Here is an 18,431-nt window from a genome sequence, read left to right as displayed (position 1 = left end):
GGGTAAAAAGATTAATTTGCCAATTAACCCGATGTTAAAGATTACTGTTCCTACATTTACACTGTAGTCTAAACTTGACATGATACAATTTTTACCAAACAACCATAAAATTTCTCTCTCTATTGACCAAAACCAGGGGGTATTTCGATAGGAGCCTAGCGGGAGGCTCCGGAAAGCATTATGGTTCAGACTGCATGTCATTAAGGGTCAGACTGCATGTCATTATGGGTCAGACTGCATGTCATTATGGTTCAGACTGCATGTCAACTTGTTAGAATTGTCGGAATCTTTTTGGAGCCACTGCTGCTTGCAACTTGTTTGTCTGTTTCAAGGGATTTGACTTGAGTGAATTCGCTCTATGTTAATGTATGTCATCAATTCTTAGTTCTTGTGTCAGTGTTTCAGTGTTTTGTGTATTTAGCAAAGAGAGGCACTTGAATTGCATTGGGTTCACTGAACACTAAATTTGACCTTGACTATGTGAATGTCAAAGTCAAAATTGTATTAATCAAACAATGACTAAAAACTTCCAAAACTAAGTATTTGTAAACACATCTGATGTCTGTACTAACAGAATTATATATGTTCTTCATAATATGCCGACTTCTACATATTGTAATGTAATGTAATGTAGTTATATTTATTCAGTGAGCACTTTACACCAAAGTCTTAAATCACTTGAGGTGTAGACTAGCTCATACAGTAACTTTTTTCTCTCTGTACAAATGAGTGAAAAAGGGTTGGGAAACCAATGGATACTTCAATCCATAGTTGGAATTGATTACCTTTCATTCAAGTTTATACTTTAATGATTACAAATTTCAATCAGTGGGAAAAGCATTGGGAAACACCAAATTCTTTGTACCCTTTGTTATTGATTATCTTCATTCAGTTGTATAGCCTTTCATGCAGACAATTGGATTAAAAATCTGTACTCATTATTCATGCAAAATTTATTGAATTGGATCTGTAGAACTAAGCAATGATGCAGGTCTTTGCAAAAATGGCTTCATTCCATTAAGGTAGCTTACTGATCTTTTCACATTGCAAACCGTACGGTGGAGGCAAACTCATTTAATATTACTGTATACTGTATACATATTCATCAATCACCTTAAGTAATTTGGAGGCAAACTCATTTAGTATTACTGTATATACATATTCATCAATCACCTTAAGTAAATGTAATGCAGGCCAGGCTTACCTATTAACAAATCTCAATGGGCTTATACAGCTGCAGTGTTAGCATACCAACCACCCAATAATATTGTAACAGTTCTCCATAGGCTTATAATTTTCATTGTTCTGTTATCAATATGTATTATGAAATTACAGGGCATAAAATCAAAACTACTACATACATTACAGAATACTCTGTGTCGCTCAAATTCAAAATCTGGAACCAGGTCAATAATGACCAAATGACCTTTCACCCTAATCTTTTTACATTAAATCATGAGGCAGATTCAATAATAATAAATAACATTAACATATTATCATTGAAATGTGAAAGAAAGGACAACACATTAGTTCTACAGTAAAATTATATATTAAGAAATTATATGGTCTAATTGTGTGTGTAAAGGCCAAATCAGACAGCGTCGTACAATGCAGCTCGACGCGTTTGGTTGTCGCGTCGGGTCTGCGTGAGTTAAACGCAGACGCGATGGTTTGCGCCGGGGACAGTCGCGTCGTCAGAATATTAAACTTGTTTAATATTTCTCACGACGGCTCAAGACTGTCCCCAACGATGAGTGTAAAGATGACAATGGATCAGGAAGATGAAATGTTTTTTCATAGCCATATATATATATATATATATATATATACATACATACAGATGAGATCAAATTTGATGATTCCTGAATGTATGTACCATATCTACAAACAGACTTGGAAGTTCTTTCTTGTTCCTTACTGTACCTTACAGTACAGATAAGGATGCAAAAAAAAAACAAAAAAAAAAACAAAAAAAAAAACAAAGGTTCGTTTGTAGTGATTGTATTTTGTAATTGTTACTTTAATTTGAAAAAAAACCCCCTAATTTGGCCTATACAGTATATCCTAGATTGGCTAAATAATGGATATCATTATACTGCCATATAGGCCTAGGCCTACACAGGCTACACACAAGACAGGCCTAGGCCTCCTAGGCCTAGAACAGACTATTTATTCCCGCCTCTAGGCCACGAATAGCCTAGGCCTAAGGCTACTATGGTTATACTGTACTACTACTCTAGTACTAGGCTAGGCCTAGGCCTAGGTCTAGGTTAGATAAAAACTCAACAAAGCACCATAAAAACAGTGATACATCAATAAATTTACTTACGTTTTACCAAGTCTTCCAGACGATTCCATGCTAATTAATGGTTATAGTTATTTGCGTCTTTGTTTACAAAAAATGAATGTGTAAAAATATTACGTCGCAGTACTACTGAACCACCAAATTTTTGTGAATGGACAACGTGGAACGAGGCCCTCTTCTTCCCTCTCTCTCTGTTGGCGCGTTTAAGGAGCAAGATGTCGATGACGTCAGACCTTTTGACACGCCCACTACATACCCACTTTTCTCTCCTACCATTGACGAACGTGCCATGGACCTTATGAATAGGTCCATGAACTTCCTGTTATGACGTGAGAGGCTAAACTACTGTAATTGCTACATCGTGAGATAAGAACACTGAAGTATAAACAGGCCTACGTGCTTGGTGAGGCGTGTAAAACAACGTCCTAGTAATATAGAATTAATTCATCTAAATGATAAATTTTTTTTTTGTGCTATTTTATAAATTTACAGATCAATCAAGCTTTTCTCATAAATATAAACAACAAGTAATTACTAAATTTTTCATTAAAAAAAAATTGGGATAAAAAAAAAATCATATTCACAATTTTAAATATGTGAGTGCCATTTCCCGCCATCCAGAGGTGCCACAATAATAAATTTTATGGCCTCAGCCCCAACCATGGTGGGGCTGAGGGGGTAGACCCTCCATCTTTTAAAGTATCTCCTTGGTCCACCCTCTATTTCAAATTCCTGGATCCACCACTGATATTATGTCATTTATTCGTCGTTAAAAATACTTAAAATAACAATGACAATCATGAATAAAAAACGAGCACATCTAAAATCCAAGGATGGAATTAACGAATGAGACTCAAAAAGGGCGGCACAGCGGTGGATCCTGAAATTTACCGACAAGGGGTCCGACATGATGTCCGACAGGAGGTCCGATCCAGCGGGCCGAGTAGAGCCTCTGTCGTGGTCCCCCGGATTAAGAAAAAAAAATTAATGGTAGAGTTAACGGGAGAGTCACTTGCTTATATATATATTTAAATTTTTGATCCGAGGATTCAGAACACTGAAAGGGCCCCAGTCTCAGAGAGCCACAGTAGTCCACCGGAAATACGGATTTGACTGGACAAAATTGCAACAAAACGTTTTATGATCTAAATATAAACTTAATTATATGTAAAACAACGTACTAAAAGTTTACCAAAATAGGACGTACATAAAGGTGTTTTCTATAACCAAAAGTTCAGCACTATTTGAAAGTAGACTTTTACGCCACTGATTGTGCGCATGCGCTATTTTCATGTCTGTCAGTCAAAATAATCAGCTGCAGCCTCTGTGCATACATTTACTGTCAGTCTAAGTAAAACTGGAAAAAAACTGTTCCAAAGGCATGTTTGCATACATTTTTATATCATTTGAAACATCTTACTTGAATCTATTATACTGTGTATGGTGATGGTGATCAGGCATACAGATTTCAAGAAAATACAAAAACAGCGTGGTGATTAATCCCGGTGTAATTAGCGCTTTCTAAGACGGAGTCGACGTTAAGGTAAATAAAACCCGAAAAAAAAAAACTGTTCCAAAGGCATGTTTGCATACATTTTCATATCATTTAAAACATCTTATACTTGAATCTTATACTGTGTATGATGATGGTGATCAGGCATACAGATTTCAAGCAAAATACAAAAACAGCGTGGTGTCCCCGTGCATTTTTGCATACGTATTTGTGACATAGTTTTATGTACTTATTAAAACATTGATACAAACCAAAGTTGTCAGTTATTTCATTCAAAACCAGTGTCAGTATAATCTTAGGTATAAGCAGGTGGTTAACATAAGCAAGAATTTAGTCCAATGAAACTGTTTATCATCTTGATACATTCCGACGAAAATTGACCCCACCGGCGTCACCACGGAGTCCCCACCGATCTAACGGGACGTTGTTTTATGTGGGCGTTTTATAGATTATTGAGAATGGTAATGGTAATATCACCGAAAAAATAGATAAAATGACAGTTAGATGACCAACAAAGACAACTGAAGACAACAGTTTGTCATTACAAGTTATTTAGTATAACTTTATTCGGAAAATTAATCTCAAAATCGAGTTGCCGTCCTTGGCGTTGTCAGTGACGTCGTATGATTTGTGTGCGATTTTTACCAATTAACCCCTAAGTGAAAAATAGTTGAGCCATGTAGTACCTTGCAAATCAACCCAGAAATCCCGTAGTTTGTTGATTGTTTATTGGTAGCGTCACTTCGCTGCCAAAATAGTTTTTTGGCAGTTGTGTTCCCGGTCACATAGTGAGGGTAGGGTGAAGTCTGGTTACGATTTGGTTGAACATCGATTGAGGATTTTCATTCATCTAAGTCAGTGGCGTATCTAGATTTCTTGATATGGGCGGCTGATGGGGGAGGGGCGCGAAGGTGAAGTGGGGGTGCTCGATGGTCAGCTGAGGGGCGCTAATTCGCAAAATAAGGTGATTTTAGGTGATTTTTAATTACTTGACCGTGATTTTTTTGGCAGGGGGAGGGGCGCGAGTAATTTTCGGGGTTAGGGGAGTAGTATATACGCCACTGATGTAAGTACAGATTCATGCTTATATTTTACACATTATGGTGATATAAATTTAATAATTAAGACAAAGATCCTGCAAGTCTACCCATACCATAGAGATATAATAAGAATACTAGAGCGCTAACCGCAATGTATTCGATGTTCGAAATACGCAGAACTGTGTGGGTGTACCATCCAAGATGGCTGCCATAGATTTAGCCAATCAAATTTCGCTAAGCACCATCGTTTGCAATTGCGCCCTCAATTTACTCAGAAAGTTCGGTACAGCTAGTTTGAAACTCGAGCGTTGCGGTGTTTGGGTGTAATGTACACGATGACCCATACACTTAAATTAGTGTAAAAAAACTAGATGACGTCGGTACGATATTACGATGAATATTCTCAGAATTCTAAAATGAAAATTAGTAAATTTTTATTACCGTATGTGATTAGGAGAACGGTGAATTGTTTTAATCTTACCATGCTTGATATGTATTGTATTGTATTGTATTGCCATGTTGGACGGCTGTTATCCCCAGTTTGTCAGTAAAAATAACTAACTAACTAGGCCTATTATGAAGGTCATGGTTGAACACGTTTCTGCAGACATCATTGCGTTAGAGCATGGAGGAATTAGTTTAGTCTAGAACTAATTCCTCCATGGTTAGAGCATAGTCCTATTAATAATTATTTTTAGGTCCATGTTTAGAGATACTCAAGGTCAACGCATTACCTCTGAAGCACGGCGGCAAAATCTGTAAAAAATAATAATTTTTTACCATAATTCGGTCAACTATCACTTTAAAAGTTTTTATTTATTTTTTTTATTTTTTTTTTTTAGGCAGTTTTTTACTCTCGTTTGGTAATATTTTAATTATTTTTGCACCCGTGTAGTTCCGTGTGGTTGCGTGTGGTGTCGTGTGGTGTTTAGTAGGACCCTTCAAAAACAGATCGAAGCACACACGGCTAAGGCACAATTATCAAAGGGATGACAAAAGAGTATGACAAAAACAATATAAATACTTTATAAATCTCATAATTTTAATTATAATAAATATTGCGGTCATGACAATAATGAAATATTGTGATATTACAATTACATAGTGAAGCATTAACTTTCTAATTATAAGAAGTACGGTAAATCTAATGGCGTTCTATCAGTGCAATAGTTAAATATAATATATTTATATTCGTACTAAGACAAATATATTATTAGTTATGCCTATTATTATATTAAAATATTTCATCAATTCGATCAATAAAATTCTTCTACCTCTTATTGTAGAAATGTAATTATGCCCTTGTTATTTCAACTCATGAGTTACTAATGTAATATTATGGTGGGATGGCGACTTTAAATGAGATAGATAACACAGTTCTTTTTGTACCAATACACTGCAAAGCTTTTATTCAGCATCAACTATTCTACTGTCTGTTACACAAACCGTTTATACACTTTCCCGCCCCTTGGATATTGTTGCTAAGGGCATGCGACAAGTGTAAATGTACGAAAAAACGTGTGTTTAAGGGACGTGAACTTGTTTTCTGGCTTGTTCTAATACAATATAATTGGTAAGTTGTAAGTTTGATAGACATATCCGAAAGTTCCATTAGGCCTATATAATTATCGCTGGTTATTATTTTGTATAATGTAATTTCAACAATAAATCTTTTTCTTTTCGTCAATTTAAAAACTATCGATTTTTATTATTCATAAACAATGGCTTGATAGATACAAGATGCACTTGCCAGTGCATACATTTATCAATAGGAGCTTCCTAATCATATGGTCATTATCATCATCATCATAACGTTCATAATCATCATCATTATCATCAGCATCATCATCATCATTTTAATAATACTAATGATTATAAAATAATTAATTGTAAAATTGTGTACCGGTATATTAAATCAATTTACAGTACGCCTAATCGTTGGAATATAATGAATGTAGTGTGGTTTGATATACCGCATTATGCAGAAGAAGAAAATGAGAGAGGTGGGGTTAAATACATTTATATTATTGTACCTAAGTAAGCCGATATAACTTTTTAAAAAAATCTTAGGAACCAAGCCAAGAGAACGGAGCGATTAAGCCTAGTAATAGTCAGTCTTGATTGGTGACCGGCTCTGGCAAAATCAGACATTTTTTGGAAAAAATTAAAATTGAGTTTTTTGGTGTATTTGTAGATTCTGCAACAATCCTTCTTTACAACAGTGTATATTTGATGGGGATTGTTGTAAGCGAAGTTGTGAATACTTAATTAATTGGCTATCGGCCATGTATGTTTTGAGAAAACAGCTTCGAAATATTCCAAAATCAATAGTTTATTATTAAACTTGGTATTTTAGAAATAATTTTAATATACTTTTCAGTTAGATTTAGTGACTGATATGTTTGCAGAAACGTTCTTCAATATATCTTCTTTTATAAAATGTAAAAACCTAGAAATGTTTACAATTCTGATTCTAGAACTTTTTAGGTGCTTGTGGAAAATTAGAAATTTAAGACAAACGGCGGGTTTTGCCAGAGCTGGTCATTTCACAGATCGAAAACTGTGTTCAGCTTGCTACTTACAGACTTGTGACAACAATGAACAGTGACAAGCCAACTTGAGGGTCGGTTTATCCATTGTTTGAATCTAAAGCTGATAAGTCACATAAATATAAAGTAAGCAACTGAAATTCAAAAATCTGAGTCCGAAAACTCTCAAAAAAGTCACCAAAATATTCGAAATGTAACATGTTTTATCAATATGCTTGCTCCCTTCTTGTTGTTGAAATGGACATCTCTATGGAATTTTCAACCATGAGTTTACATCTTGAAAAGCAGCATTTGTTTAAGAACCGCTTTATTTGATTTTTAAATTCTTCCCTTCGAAGTGTGTAAATGACTGGATTGACAGTGCACCCACTGTACAAGAAAAAGGTTGCTATAGCTAATACATTATTCGCATTTTTACCTCCTAATGGAGAGCAGTTAAAAGTCGACATTTGAAAAAATAAAACAGGAAAATAGCAAACACAGAATGCACCAAGTACAATCAAAGTGGTTTTTATTGCTTTAAGGTTGATTGGTGACTGGCCCTGGCTCTCTGTTTGCGATTGTGCAATTCTTCTTGCTTGGTTAGCAGCGATGCAATATACACGGATGTGAATCATAATTGATATCAAGACGATGCCTCCGAGAGTAAATTCTCTGATCACTGTACCCATATCCACATTTGACAAGAACTCACCACAGTCTATCACTACGAAATTCTGTCCATAAAAACTGAAAACATACACTATGGTAGCCAGGAACCAGATTGCAGCCACAGTAACCCAACTTTTGACTCTGTCATTAATGTTCATATATTGAAATGGGTAGGAAAGGGATAATAAACGATCAATTCCAATGAAGAGTAAATTGAAAATTGACAAGATTACACACATGGATACGCCATTTTCTATTTCGTGGAAACTATCGAAGTTGCCCTCAATATAAAATGCTGAAGCTATTATTAGACAAATTCCCGTTAGATGATCAATGAGTGCAAGGTGGAGTAACAAAATGTTACTTGGAGTATGTAAGGATTTATTACAAATAATGACAGACATTACAAACAGATTCCCAATTGCAGCAATTATTCCAGAAATTTGAAGCAAGACTGAAAAAATTATTTCTTGGAGCATGGAATGTCCAGTAGGAAACATCGCTGTTGTTTCGTTTAAAACAAACATCATTTTGATGGTCAAAATTTCGGGCTAAAATGTTTTTGACTGGGTGAAAAGACTTTTTACGAAAACCTGTTCGGAAAAATATAACATATAAAATATTAGTCCTATTAAAAAATAGAGTTCAAAACGGATCGACGTACACACACTGCTAAGGAACAATAATCAAAGAGATGTTTGACAAAAACAATAATTAAATACTTTATAAATGTCTTAATTATAATGCATAATTATAACTATCATAAATAATGTGGTCATGACTAATAATATATTGAAATATTACAAATAGGCCATAATAAACACATTAACTCTGTAATTATGAAGTAAATTTCATTGTGTTCTGTCATCGCAATAGTCAAACATAATAGGCCTATATTTATATTCCCGCTAAGACAAATGTTATTAGGTAGGGCTATCATTAAATTAAAATATTTCTTAAATTCATTCAATCAATTTATCTCACTTGCAAATTATATATAATTATTAATAACAAGTGGCGTAAACAAAAAATTAACATTTAACAGTTAACATGGTCGCAGTCATACTTAATATTAACAAATAAAAGAAAATTACATGGATATGCCTGACTATAAATTTATTTTTACTATTTCAATCTTTATTGTTTATCATATAAATACAAGCTTCAACCTTTACCTTTAGTCTCAATTTCAAATGTCTTATATTTACTTTGATGAGAGCTGTACACTGCTGTCAAGCCTTGAAGAAGTGAACAAACAGACTTTTACGCATGTATTTATATCTTAACAAAACGTTATCAAACTTCCAACTGAAATCAAATGGCTTCTATCTTATGTATATGGAAATGTAATTATGTTCTTGTTATTTCAACTCTTGAGTTACTAACCATTTACACATTCTCCTGCTCCTTGGATACTGTTGCTAAGGTCCTCAGCGACAAGTGTAAATGTACGTAAACACGTGTGTTGAGAAACGTAAACTTTTTACTGGCATTGTTCTAATTGGTAATTTGTAAAGTCTGATTGCATTATCGGAAATGTCCATTAAACAATTATACGCTGATTATTATTTTATAACTTAATTTTAACAATAAATAATTTTTCCCCCGTCAATTTAAAAATTATCGATTGCTTCTAAGTTCGTGTAAGTGGGCAAGTTTGCTGTGATCTAAAAATATAGTATAAATTATATTACTTCATTATTCATAAATAGGGGTTGGTATATACAAGATGCATTCTATTGTCAAATGTCAATAGGAGCTTCACAATCAAATGGTCCTGAATCAATCCTTAATAAATTGTTTGAATTAATCATCATAATCACAATCATCATCATCGTACTCATCATCATCACAACATCCTCATGCATTGCCATTGTCATATAAAAATAATAATAATAATAATAATAATAATAATAATAATGATAATAATAATAATAATAATAATAATAATAATAATAATAATAACATAATAATAATGATAATAATAATAATGATAATAGTAATACTCTGACTTAAGATTGTTATTAACTTCACAGATCGAAAACCGTGTTCAGTTTTCAAATTTTCAGACTTTATGACAACAAAAAGGAAAAAACAGTTACCAGCCAATTTGAGGGTTGATTTACGTCTGAGAAGTGACCAGGGAAATATGTCCAGTTTGCAGATTTTGTACTAAATGCTAATAACTAACATGGACATAAAGTAATCAACTGACATTTCAAATCTGTTTCTCCAAAAAATGACCAAAATAAATCTTAACATGTTTCATTAATATAATTTTTCATTTCTCATAATTCATACATAAGTAGCTGGCTGCTTTCTTCTTCCTTGTCGGGGCTATGCTCGTAACGCTGGGGCCAAGCCCAATATACAAACTCGTTTATAATTAAATAGCAATGTCAAACTGATCATGGCACAATTGCTTCTGGTTTCAATGATTTCTTTTACACTCAATTTTACTCATGATGTTGATTCATTCAATAACTGCTATTCTGGAAAACTGCTCTAATAATGTAAATCTCATCTCACTTACAAATTAACGACGTCAAGTTCTGAAGTTCTCCATCTCATCAACAACAAATTAAACGAGGAAATTTCCGGGTCATAATGGAATTTCTTCAAACACGCTCCAACTCGCTGCAGCCTAGACTAGCTATCTAATTGCTCTCTAATATCAGGATCAGGAGTTTTTCCTGTGAGTGGAAGGAGACTTGGTCTCTTAGTAATATCGAGCGTCTTTGATCATTCGTTAGAATTGGTGCTATGTAAATATTTGCGTATTATTATTTATTATTATTATTATTATTATTATTATTATTATTATTATTATTATTATTATTATTATTAATTATTATTATTATTATTATTAGTATTATTATTATTATTGTTATTGTTATGATAATAATAATAATAATAATAATAATAATAATAATAATAATAATAATAATTATTATTATTATTATTATTATTATTATTATTATTATAGGCCAATATCCCTGTGTTTGATTGTAGGTAAATTAATTTAGAAAATAGCTGCTAATCGTATTAGGCTGTTTTAAATATGAAAATGGTATCATACCACTGGGCAAAAGTACTTGATGAAAACAGACCTCTACATGATGCCATTTTTCTAGATTGGAGTAAGGCATTTGATAGGGTCAGCCATCATCCTTCTTGGTAAATTACATAACTATTTGTGGTGCAAACCTAGACTGGTTTAAGTCCTACCTTTCTGACAGAAGTCGTCAAATTTAGGGGCAGTATTTCCAATCAGGCGTCAGTAGTGGTCGGTGTTAGGCCCACTTAATCTGTTTGTGACTGATCTTTCATCATACGTATCATCATTCATACCACAGTATTCATACAGGTCATCAGAAGATGAGAGTTTTTTTTTTTTTTAAGACCAGGATAATGTAATCGAATGGTGCAATAATAATAAAATGTGTTTAAATTAAAAAAAATGTAAAGGTATGCACATAACAAGGTTCAGTACTCTCTGTGAAACTGCTTGTAATTATTATATGGATGGTAATTTGATTGATGTTATTGACTCATTTAAATACTTGCGTATCACAGTTTTAATGATCTCTGATGGGAGAAACTCGTTACCGTAGTCACTAGTAAAGCCAAAAGAATGTATGATGAACACTATTGAAGAGATACAACGACGAATGACAAAGTCATGTGTTAGGGTCGATGTTATTCTGTACGATTATCTTTGTCTTTATTTAAGCTTGCTATTTTTATATGTGTGTTTGTTGTCTTGTTTCTGTTTGGAGAACCTCTCGATAATAATTAAGTTTACTTTAGGTTTTCCTCAGGCTGAGTCTTTGTTTATAGTATTTTATATTGCCTGGAAATAATAAATGAAATGAAATGAGATATCCTATGACCTATGAACAACGTCTTAAGCACCTTAATATGATTTCACTTAATTTTTTTTATGTCATATTTTACCATATGTTTATATATAAAGAAATTGATCTTTACATGTCAAAGCTCATAATTTACATTCTAAGACATCCATTTGGTAGAACTAATGCACTTAGGTTTACAGCTGTCAATTATTTTCCTCGTCTGTTTGACGAATTACCACGATGTACTAAAGATGACCTGCCTATTAGTTTTAAAGTATTTATAGAAGGGGTTAAGCTGCAGTTTCAACTAATCTAGTTCTGGTCTTATTTCAAATTATTTTAATGATTTCAATTTGTAAAATAATTTTATATATTGTTTTATTTTTGTACAATGATAATTTTAATATTTTTATTTTACTTAGATAATCTGGTACTTTATTTTAACATTTTTTATAGACAGGGTCAAGCTGTTTCCATCAAATTTTGTTCTAGTTTTAATAAAATAATGGTAATTTTAATAAAAATTTAAATTGTAATAACAATATTTAATTTATTGTTTGTAAGTGCTTGGCAAATAATTGTTTACTAAGATAATCTGGCAATTGTTTTTTTTTTTTTATTTACTGGGCGAAGCTGCGCTTCCATCAAATTATATTCCCGTTTTAATCAAAATGGTGATAATTTTAATGATAATGACCTAATTGTAATAATGATATATTATTTATAGTTTGAAATGGTAAAATAAATGATATGATATGATATGACAGACATAACAAAGAGGTTCCCAATTAGGTCAAATATTCCGCAGGACAGGATTGAAGACGGAGCGTAGAATGTCCAATAGGAAATATCGCTTTTGTGGGTGTTTCCCGCCTTTATTGTCATTCCATGTAAATATATCAATAATACTTTCTCCAATGCAATACACAAATGTTATTTATATACATGCACAATACCTTACAAATTTTACATACTCATGCTTATAATTTAAATGATTGATAAAAGTAATTAGATCAATTCTATATAGAATTTTTTTAATCCTTGTTTTCATTGGAATACAGTATGTTTCTGTTATCCTTTCTAACATATAAATCTTTTTTGAAAACTCTTCTTTTTTTCAAAGTTATATATCTTCCACTTATTTCTTAAATATATATATATATTCATTTTCATTATACATAATTCCTTTCAATTACCATATCATATTAAATTATTTTCAACTATTTACATTAGCATTATTTTTTAAAGAAAATAAAACGTTTGTACTACAAATGCAAAATCCTGAAACACGGAGATCTCCGTATTTGGCGGTCAAGCGTTGCGATACCAAACACGGAGATCTCTGTGTTTTGCGGGCAGAGTGTTATTAAGTGTCGTAACCAAAAAAGCAAAGCTTGTAAGCATACGCAGGTGAGTCATATTAAAATGATTAGGATAGGACTGACTATATAATTATTGCTACAAAAAAAAACAAAAAACGAAACACCCCCCCCCCCTAAAAAATTTCTACCTGTAACTTTAGTCTAAATTCCAAATGAAAAAGGTATAAAGTAAAAAAAAAAAAAAAAAACGAAACACCCCCCCCTAAAAAATTTCTACCTGTAACTTTAGTCTAAATTCCAAATGCCTACTTCCTTTTACTTTTTTATCAGAGCTGTTACTGTTTGTCTGTATGTGAACGGCATCTTATGCATTTTTTTATCTTGACAAACTTTCATCAAACTTCCAAACGAAATTAAATGGTTTTTCTGTTTGTAAAAATGTAATTATGCTTTTGTTATTTGAAATATTGGATATTGTAGCTAGTCCACAGCGAAAAGTGTAAATTTTACGTAAACACGTGTGGTGAGGGACGTGAATTTGTTAATGGAACTTACCGCTAAGCCCCGCCTACTTGGATATTGTTGCTAAGGTCCCACAATACATACGCGAACACGTGCGTTTGTGGACAACACATGTGTTTGTGAGATTTCCTAGCGCTGTTCTGATTGGTCAGTTAAGTTTGATTGACACTCAGGAAAGGTCTAGCGTTATACTATTGTTATGTTTGATTGACGCTTTGGAGAGGTCCATTATATACAATCATACACATCATCACACTAGCTATTATTTTATAACGTGAATTCGATAATAAATAATTTTTCTTTTCGTAACTTTAGGAGCTATCGATCGCTTCTGAAGTGTATGTAAGGTGTACTCAGTTCGCTATTATAGACTTTTGACAAAAAAAAAGTCAACTTGTCTCCAAAAAAGTGACTAAAATAATCAAAATTTTAACATGCTTCATCAATATATACGCCAGTAGCTGGCTCCCTTCTTGTTGTTGACACCGACATCTCTGCTGAATTTTCGTTCATGCGTTTACATCTCGAAAAGCAGCACTTGTTTAGGAACAGCTTCATTTGTTTCTTAAATTCTTCTCTTCGCAGAGTGTAGATAACTGGATTGACAATGCATCCACTATAGGTTATGAAGAACACTGCGGTTGATACATTTCCCGCATTTTTACCTCCTAATGGGGAACAGAGATACGTCGAAAGTAGGAAAAATAAAGTAGGAAGATAGCAAACACAGAATGCACCAAGCACGATTAAAGTGGTTTTTATTGCTTTAACGTTGATTGCTGACTGGCCCCGGCTTTCTGTTTGCGATTGTGCAATTCTTCTTGCTTGGTTAGCAGCTATGAAATACACACGGATGTGAACCATAATTGATATCAAGATGGTGGCTCCGAGAGTAGATTGTGTGATTATATCAATAACCTCCACGTTTGGCAGGAACTCACCGCAATCTTTCACTCCAAAATTCGGTCCATAAGAAACGAAAACATACACTATGGTCCCCAGGATCCAGATCGCAGCCACAATAACACAACTTTTAACTCTGTCGTTGATATTCATATATTTAAATGGAAATGAAAGTGATAATAAACGATCAACTCCAATGAAGAGTAAATTAAAAATTGACAAAATGACGCACACGTATACAACGCCACCTGTAATTCTTTGGTACTCGTCGAAGTTGTCCTTAATGTAAAATGCTGAAGCTGTTATCATAGTTATTCCCGTTATATGGTCGATTAGCGCAAGGTTGAACAGCAAAATGTTGTTTGGAGTATGTAAGGATTTATTTAAAATAACGACGGACATCACAAACAGGTTCCCAATTACGGCAAATATTCCACAGAAAAGAAGTAAGAATGAACGAACTATTTCTTGGAGCGTGGATGCTTCGAAAGGAATCGTCGCTGCCGTGTTGTTTAAAACGGCCATATCCATATTTTTGGCTAAAATATTATTGACTGGTTGACCGTTTACGAAAACCTGTTAAAACAAAATATTAGGAATTGTATCAAAATGTGTATAGGTGTAATTTTGCCCTACCTGACGTGGAAATGTATCGAATACTCAGTACATTTGAAAACAACTGCGAAAAAAATCGCAAGTTGTTCTCGGGTGGGATTCGAACCCACGATCTCCAGATCACTAGCCTGGCATCATACCTCTAGACCACCGAGCTTATTAAAATAGTAAAGATGTATCTATGTAGATCCTTCAGTTGTTATTTCCATGTTAACTTCTACTGTGTGAATATATAAAACGATACAAAATAAATAATTATATAATTTCGAATGTAGGCTAATATTCTATGTGTATTCGGTAATGATAACAACATTTATATTCATAATTATGCCAACAATAATATTAGAATTAGTTTTAAAATATAACATTAATTCAATATTATGTTTTACCAAAAATTATAAGTAACATGAAAATAACTTTCTGTTTTACCTTATAGTCTCAATTTTAATTATCTGACCGTTTTACTTCGATAGGAGCTGTACACTAGTGGCAAGTGTTGATGGAGTGAAGTGCCTCTTATGCATTTATTTGTATTTTAACACAAGCTTATGGAACCCTTCCAGTTGCAATGTACTATACATGGTTTCAATTGCAATTAAATGGTTTCATTTCAGTGTGTTTTAAACAATGTAATTAATACTTGTGAGTTAAAACGTTTTACGTTGTGAGAGGTATACTACTTACAACTGCCGTTCATACGCTGGAAATGATTTTATAACGTGGTTTCAATGAAACGCAGAAACAAAAGAACAATAATTTTCGTCAATTTACAAATTTCGACAATGTTTACCAGCTATCGATTTTTGATTTTTTTTTTATAAAGTACTAGGTTGAAGCTGTGATCTAAAGGTACGGCCTAAATTACTTCGTTATTTATAAAATATAATGGCTTGGTACCATCATCCAACATCATCATCATGCCATCACCATGTCATCTTCATCGTCATCATCATATTATCATCATTATGATTATAATCATCACCAATCACCTTCATCATCAATAATCGTTATCGTCATCATCATAAATCACCATTACCATAAATTTATCCTTCTTGTTTCTATGCCTCATGGGGCAAGACACTATGTTATGATCTGGCAATGGCGGAAAGGGTAAATCCGTGGAGGTGCATGATGGGTCATGTGTCATCTTAAATTACTGTATACAAAAGTCATAAAAAAAAACCTACACATTTCCTGATAACCGAATCCCATGTGGATACTTTATTAGTAAACATAATACAAGGCAGTAGGCCTACTGTATAGGGCGTTTTTAAAATTTGCAATCATTTTATCATCCTTCAGCACATGGCCGTCGCCAAGGGGGTGGGGGTTACAGTTCGGCCAAACCCCCTTTTCTAGCAAACACCCATTTTTCTAGCGAACCCCCACCACCTCCTCGATTTTCTGAACGAGTCTTCAAATCCAAATAATGCACTTAAGCCCCACCATAATCAGAGCACTATTTTGCTGCAGACCTTTTTCAAACATAACTGCACTGTATTACAACATTATTTAGACTCATATGCCTAGAGCACAAAAAACCTCTGGAGTCGGTGGTTTCGCCGATCCCACCGGGGCTTCGACCCGTACCTCACGTCAGAAAACCCTCCTCTTGTAAGAACCTGGCTACGGGCCTGCAGTATCTACCAGCAGTCAAAATGTGAATCAATTAATCAACCACTCCAGACGTATTACAACGTATCTAAATAGCTCTCTCTATGGAACGCCGTTAGTATCTCCGGCTATGTGCAAACACTATATTATGTGCAATCGTTATGATGTTATGTGGTATGGTCATGACGTTGTGGTTTGGTCATGATGTTATGTGGTTTGGTCATGATGTATGCGATTTGGTCACGATGTTTTGTGGTTTGGTCATGATGAGGTTTGGTCATGATGTCATGTGGTTTGGAATTACGTTATGTGGTTGGCACATTATGTTATGTAGTTTCGACATGACGTTATAATAATAATAATAATAATAATAATAATAATAATAATAATAATAATAATAATAATAATAATAATAATAAGAATAATAAGAATAATAAGAATAATAATAATAAAGGCTTTGTTTAAACACGGAAAAGCTTGTATCACCCGAAGGGGTTCTTCTAGAAGGCCGTGATATTGATTAAATACTAAAAAGATTAACAATATTTAAACTAATCAATTTTTATAAAAGTAAACATAAACAAATTCAAAAACTTACACCACTGGGTAATAACTGTATAAATGAATACGTAAACATTTGTTGCATTTTGAACTGTCAACTGGGCCCCAAGTCAACTGGGCCCCAAGTAGTCAACTCGGCCCCAATTTACTGTGTATTTACTAAATATTTACCAAAAGAGATTTGAATGCAAAGTCAAAACTAAGTGTTTTATGTCTTTGCTTTTTTTTTCTTTTCATTTACATCCACTTAACAATAATTAAAAATGCATTTATAAAAATGATATTAAAATAACATTAATTATAACAATATAAAAAGGAATGGAACTAATAATGACAATAACGATATGATGACAATAATAACGATATAATCATGACAATACGGTACTTAATGAGTTATAGACATATTAAATATAGGCCTACTTATTAAATATACTTATATATATATATATAAAGTATATTATGTATATATATTTTAAATATATATAGCCTATATATAGGCCTATATATAAAACGATATACGGTAATCATGACAATACTTAATGAGTTATAGACATACTTTAAATATATATAGACATATTAAATATACTTTATATATGTATTTAAATATATATAAGCCTATATGTATATCAATTATGATATAGTAGATAAAATCGAAGCCATCTTTTTGTATAAGAAATAATAAGAAACGAATAGCATGTATGGACTTTAGAAACACTTTATTAGAGAAAACAAATATTTCGACCTATACTTAGGTAACATATATACATATATATATATATATATATATATATAATGCTAATATACATTTTAAATATACATTATATGTATATGTACATTGTATATATGTATATAAATTGAATATATATATTCATATACATATGTATATAATTCATTATATGATAGGTAAAATCTAAACCATATATATATATATATATAAGAAACGAATTCCATATAATATGGTATTCGTTAACTTATATAT

At 32.8% G+C, this 18,431-nt stretch overlaps 3 protein-coding genes and 1 non-coding gene across 4 annotated transcripts in view; all 4 read right to left on the bottom strand.

Annotated features, from left to right (window-relative positions):
* The window catches only part of LOC117124077 (purine nucleoside phosphorylase-like), a 10,756-nt gene extending 8,228 nt beyond the window's left edge, over positions 1–2,528 (bottom strand). The window contains exon 1 of the mRNA XM_033270208.1: positions 2,330–2,528. Within this exon, the coding sequence (XP_033126099.1) occupies positions 2,330–2,358 (29 nt within the window). The 5' untranslated portion in view covers positions 2,359–2,528. The remainder of the gene's footprint in view (positions 1–2,329) is intronic.
* Positions 2,529–7,584: 5,056 nt separating this feature from the next.
* On the bottom strand, positions 7,585–9,319 carry LOC117124075 (trace amine-associated receptor 5-like). Its single transcript, XM_033270207.1, has 2 exons — positions 9,234–9,319; positions 7,585–8,651 (listed from the first exon to the last, which is right to left on the bottom strand). Exon 2 carries the CDS (start codon positions 8,586–8,588, stop codon positions 7,614–7,616), a length of 975 nt encoding a protein of 324 aa, XP_033126098.1. The 5' UTR covers positions 8,589–8,651; positions 9,234–9,319; the 3' UTR covers positions 7,585–7,613.
* A 4,182-nt stretch (positions 9,320–13,501) lies between these two features.
* Positions 13,502–15,731, bottom strand: LOC117124074 (alpha-1A adrenergic receptor-like). Its single transcript, XM_033270206.1, has 2 exons — positions 15,707–15,731; positions 13,502–15,238 (listed from the first exon to the last, which is right to left on the bottom strand). Exon 2 carries the CDS (start codon positions 15,191–15,193, stop codon positions 14,189–14,191), a length of 1,005 nt encoding a protein of 334 aa, XP_033126097.1. The 5' UTR covers positions 15,194–15,238; positions 15,707–15,731; the 3' UTR covers positions 13,502–14,188.
* Positions 15,362–15,433, bottom strand: Trnat-agu. Its single transcript has one exon. It is a non-coding gene; the product is annotated as a tRNA-Thr (tRNA).
* Positions 15,732–18,431: the final 2,700 nt, after the last annotated feature.

Source organism: Anneissia japonica, unplaced genomic scaffold, assembly GCF_011630105.1.
Source record: "Anneissia japonica isolate Jap-2015-1 unplaced genomic scaffold, ASM1163010v1 scaffold522_len1101056_cov227, whole genome shotgun sequence".
NCBI classification, from domain to species: domain Eukaryota; kingdom Metazoa; phylum Echinodermata; class Crinoidea; order Comatulida; family Comatulidae; genus Anneissia; species Anneissia japonica.
This window is presented reverse-complemented; position numbering and strand designations above follow the sequence as displayed.

Excerpts from the sequence above, each read along its gene's own strand:
- LOC117124075 (XM_033270207.1), bottom strand. The coding sequence starts at position 8,588 with ATGATGTTTGTTTTAAACGAAACAACAGCGATGTTTCCTACTGGACAT.
- LOC117124074 (XM_033270206.1), bottom strand. The coding sequence starts at position 15,193 with ATGGATATGGCCGTTTTAAACAACACGGCAGCGACGATTCCTTTCGAA.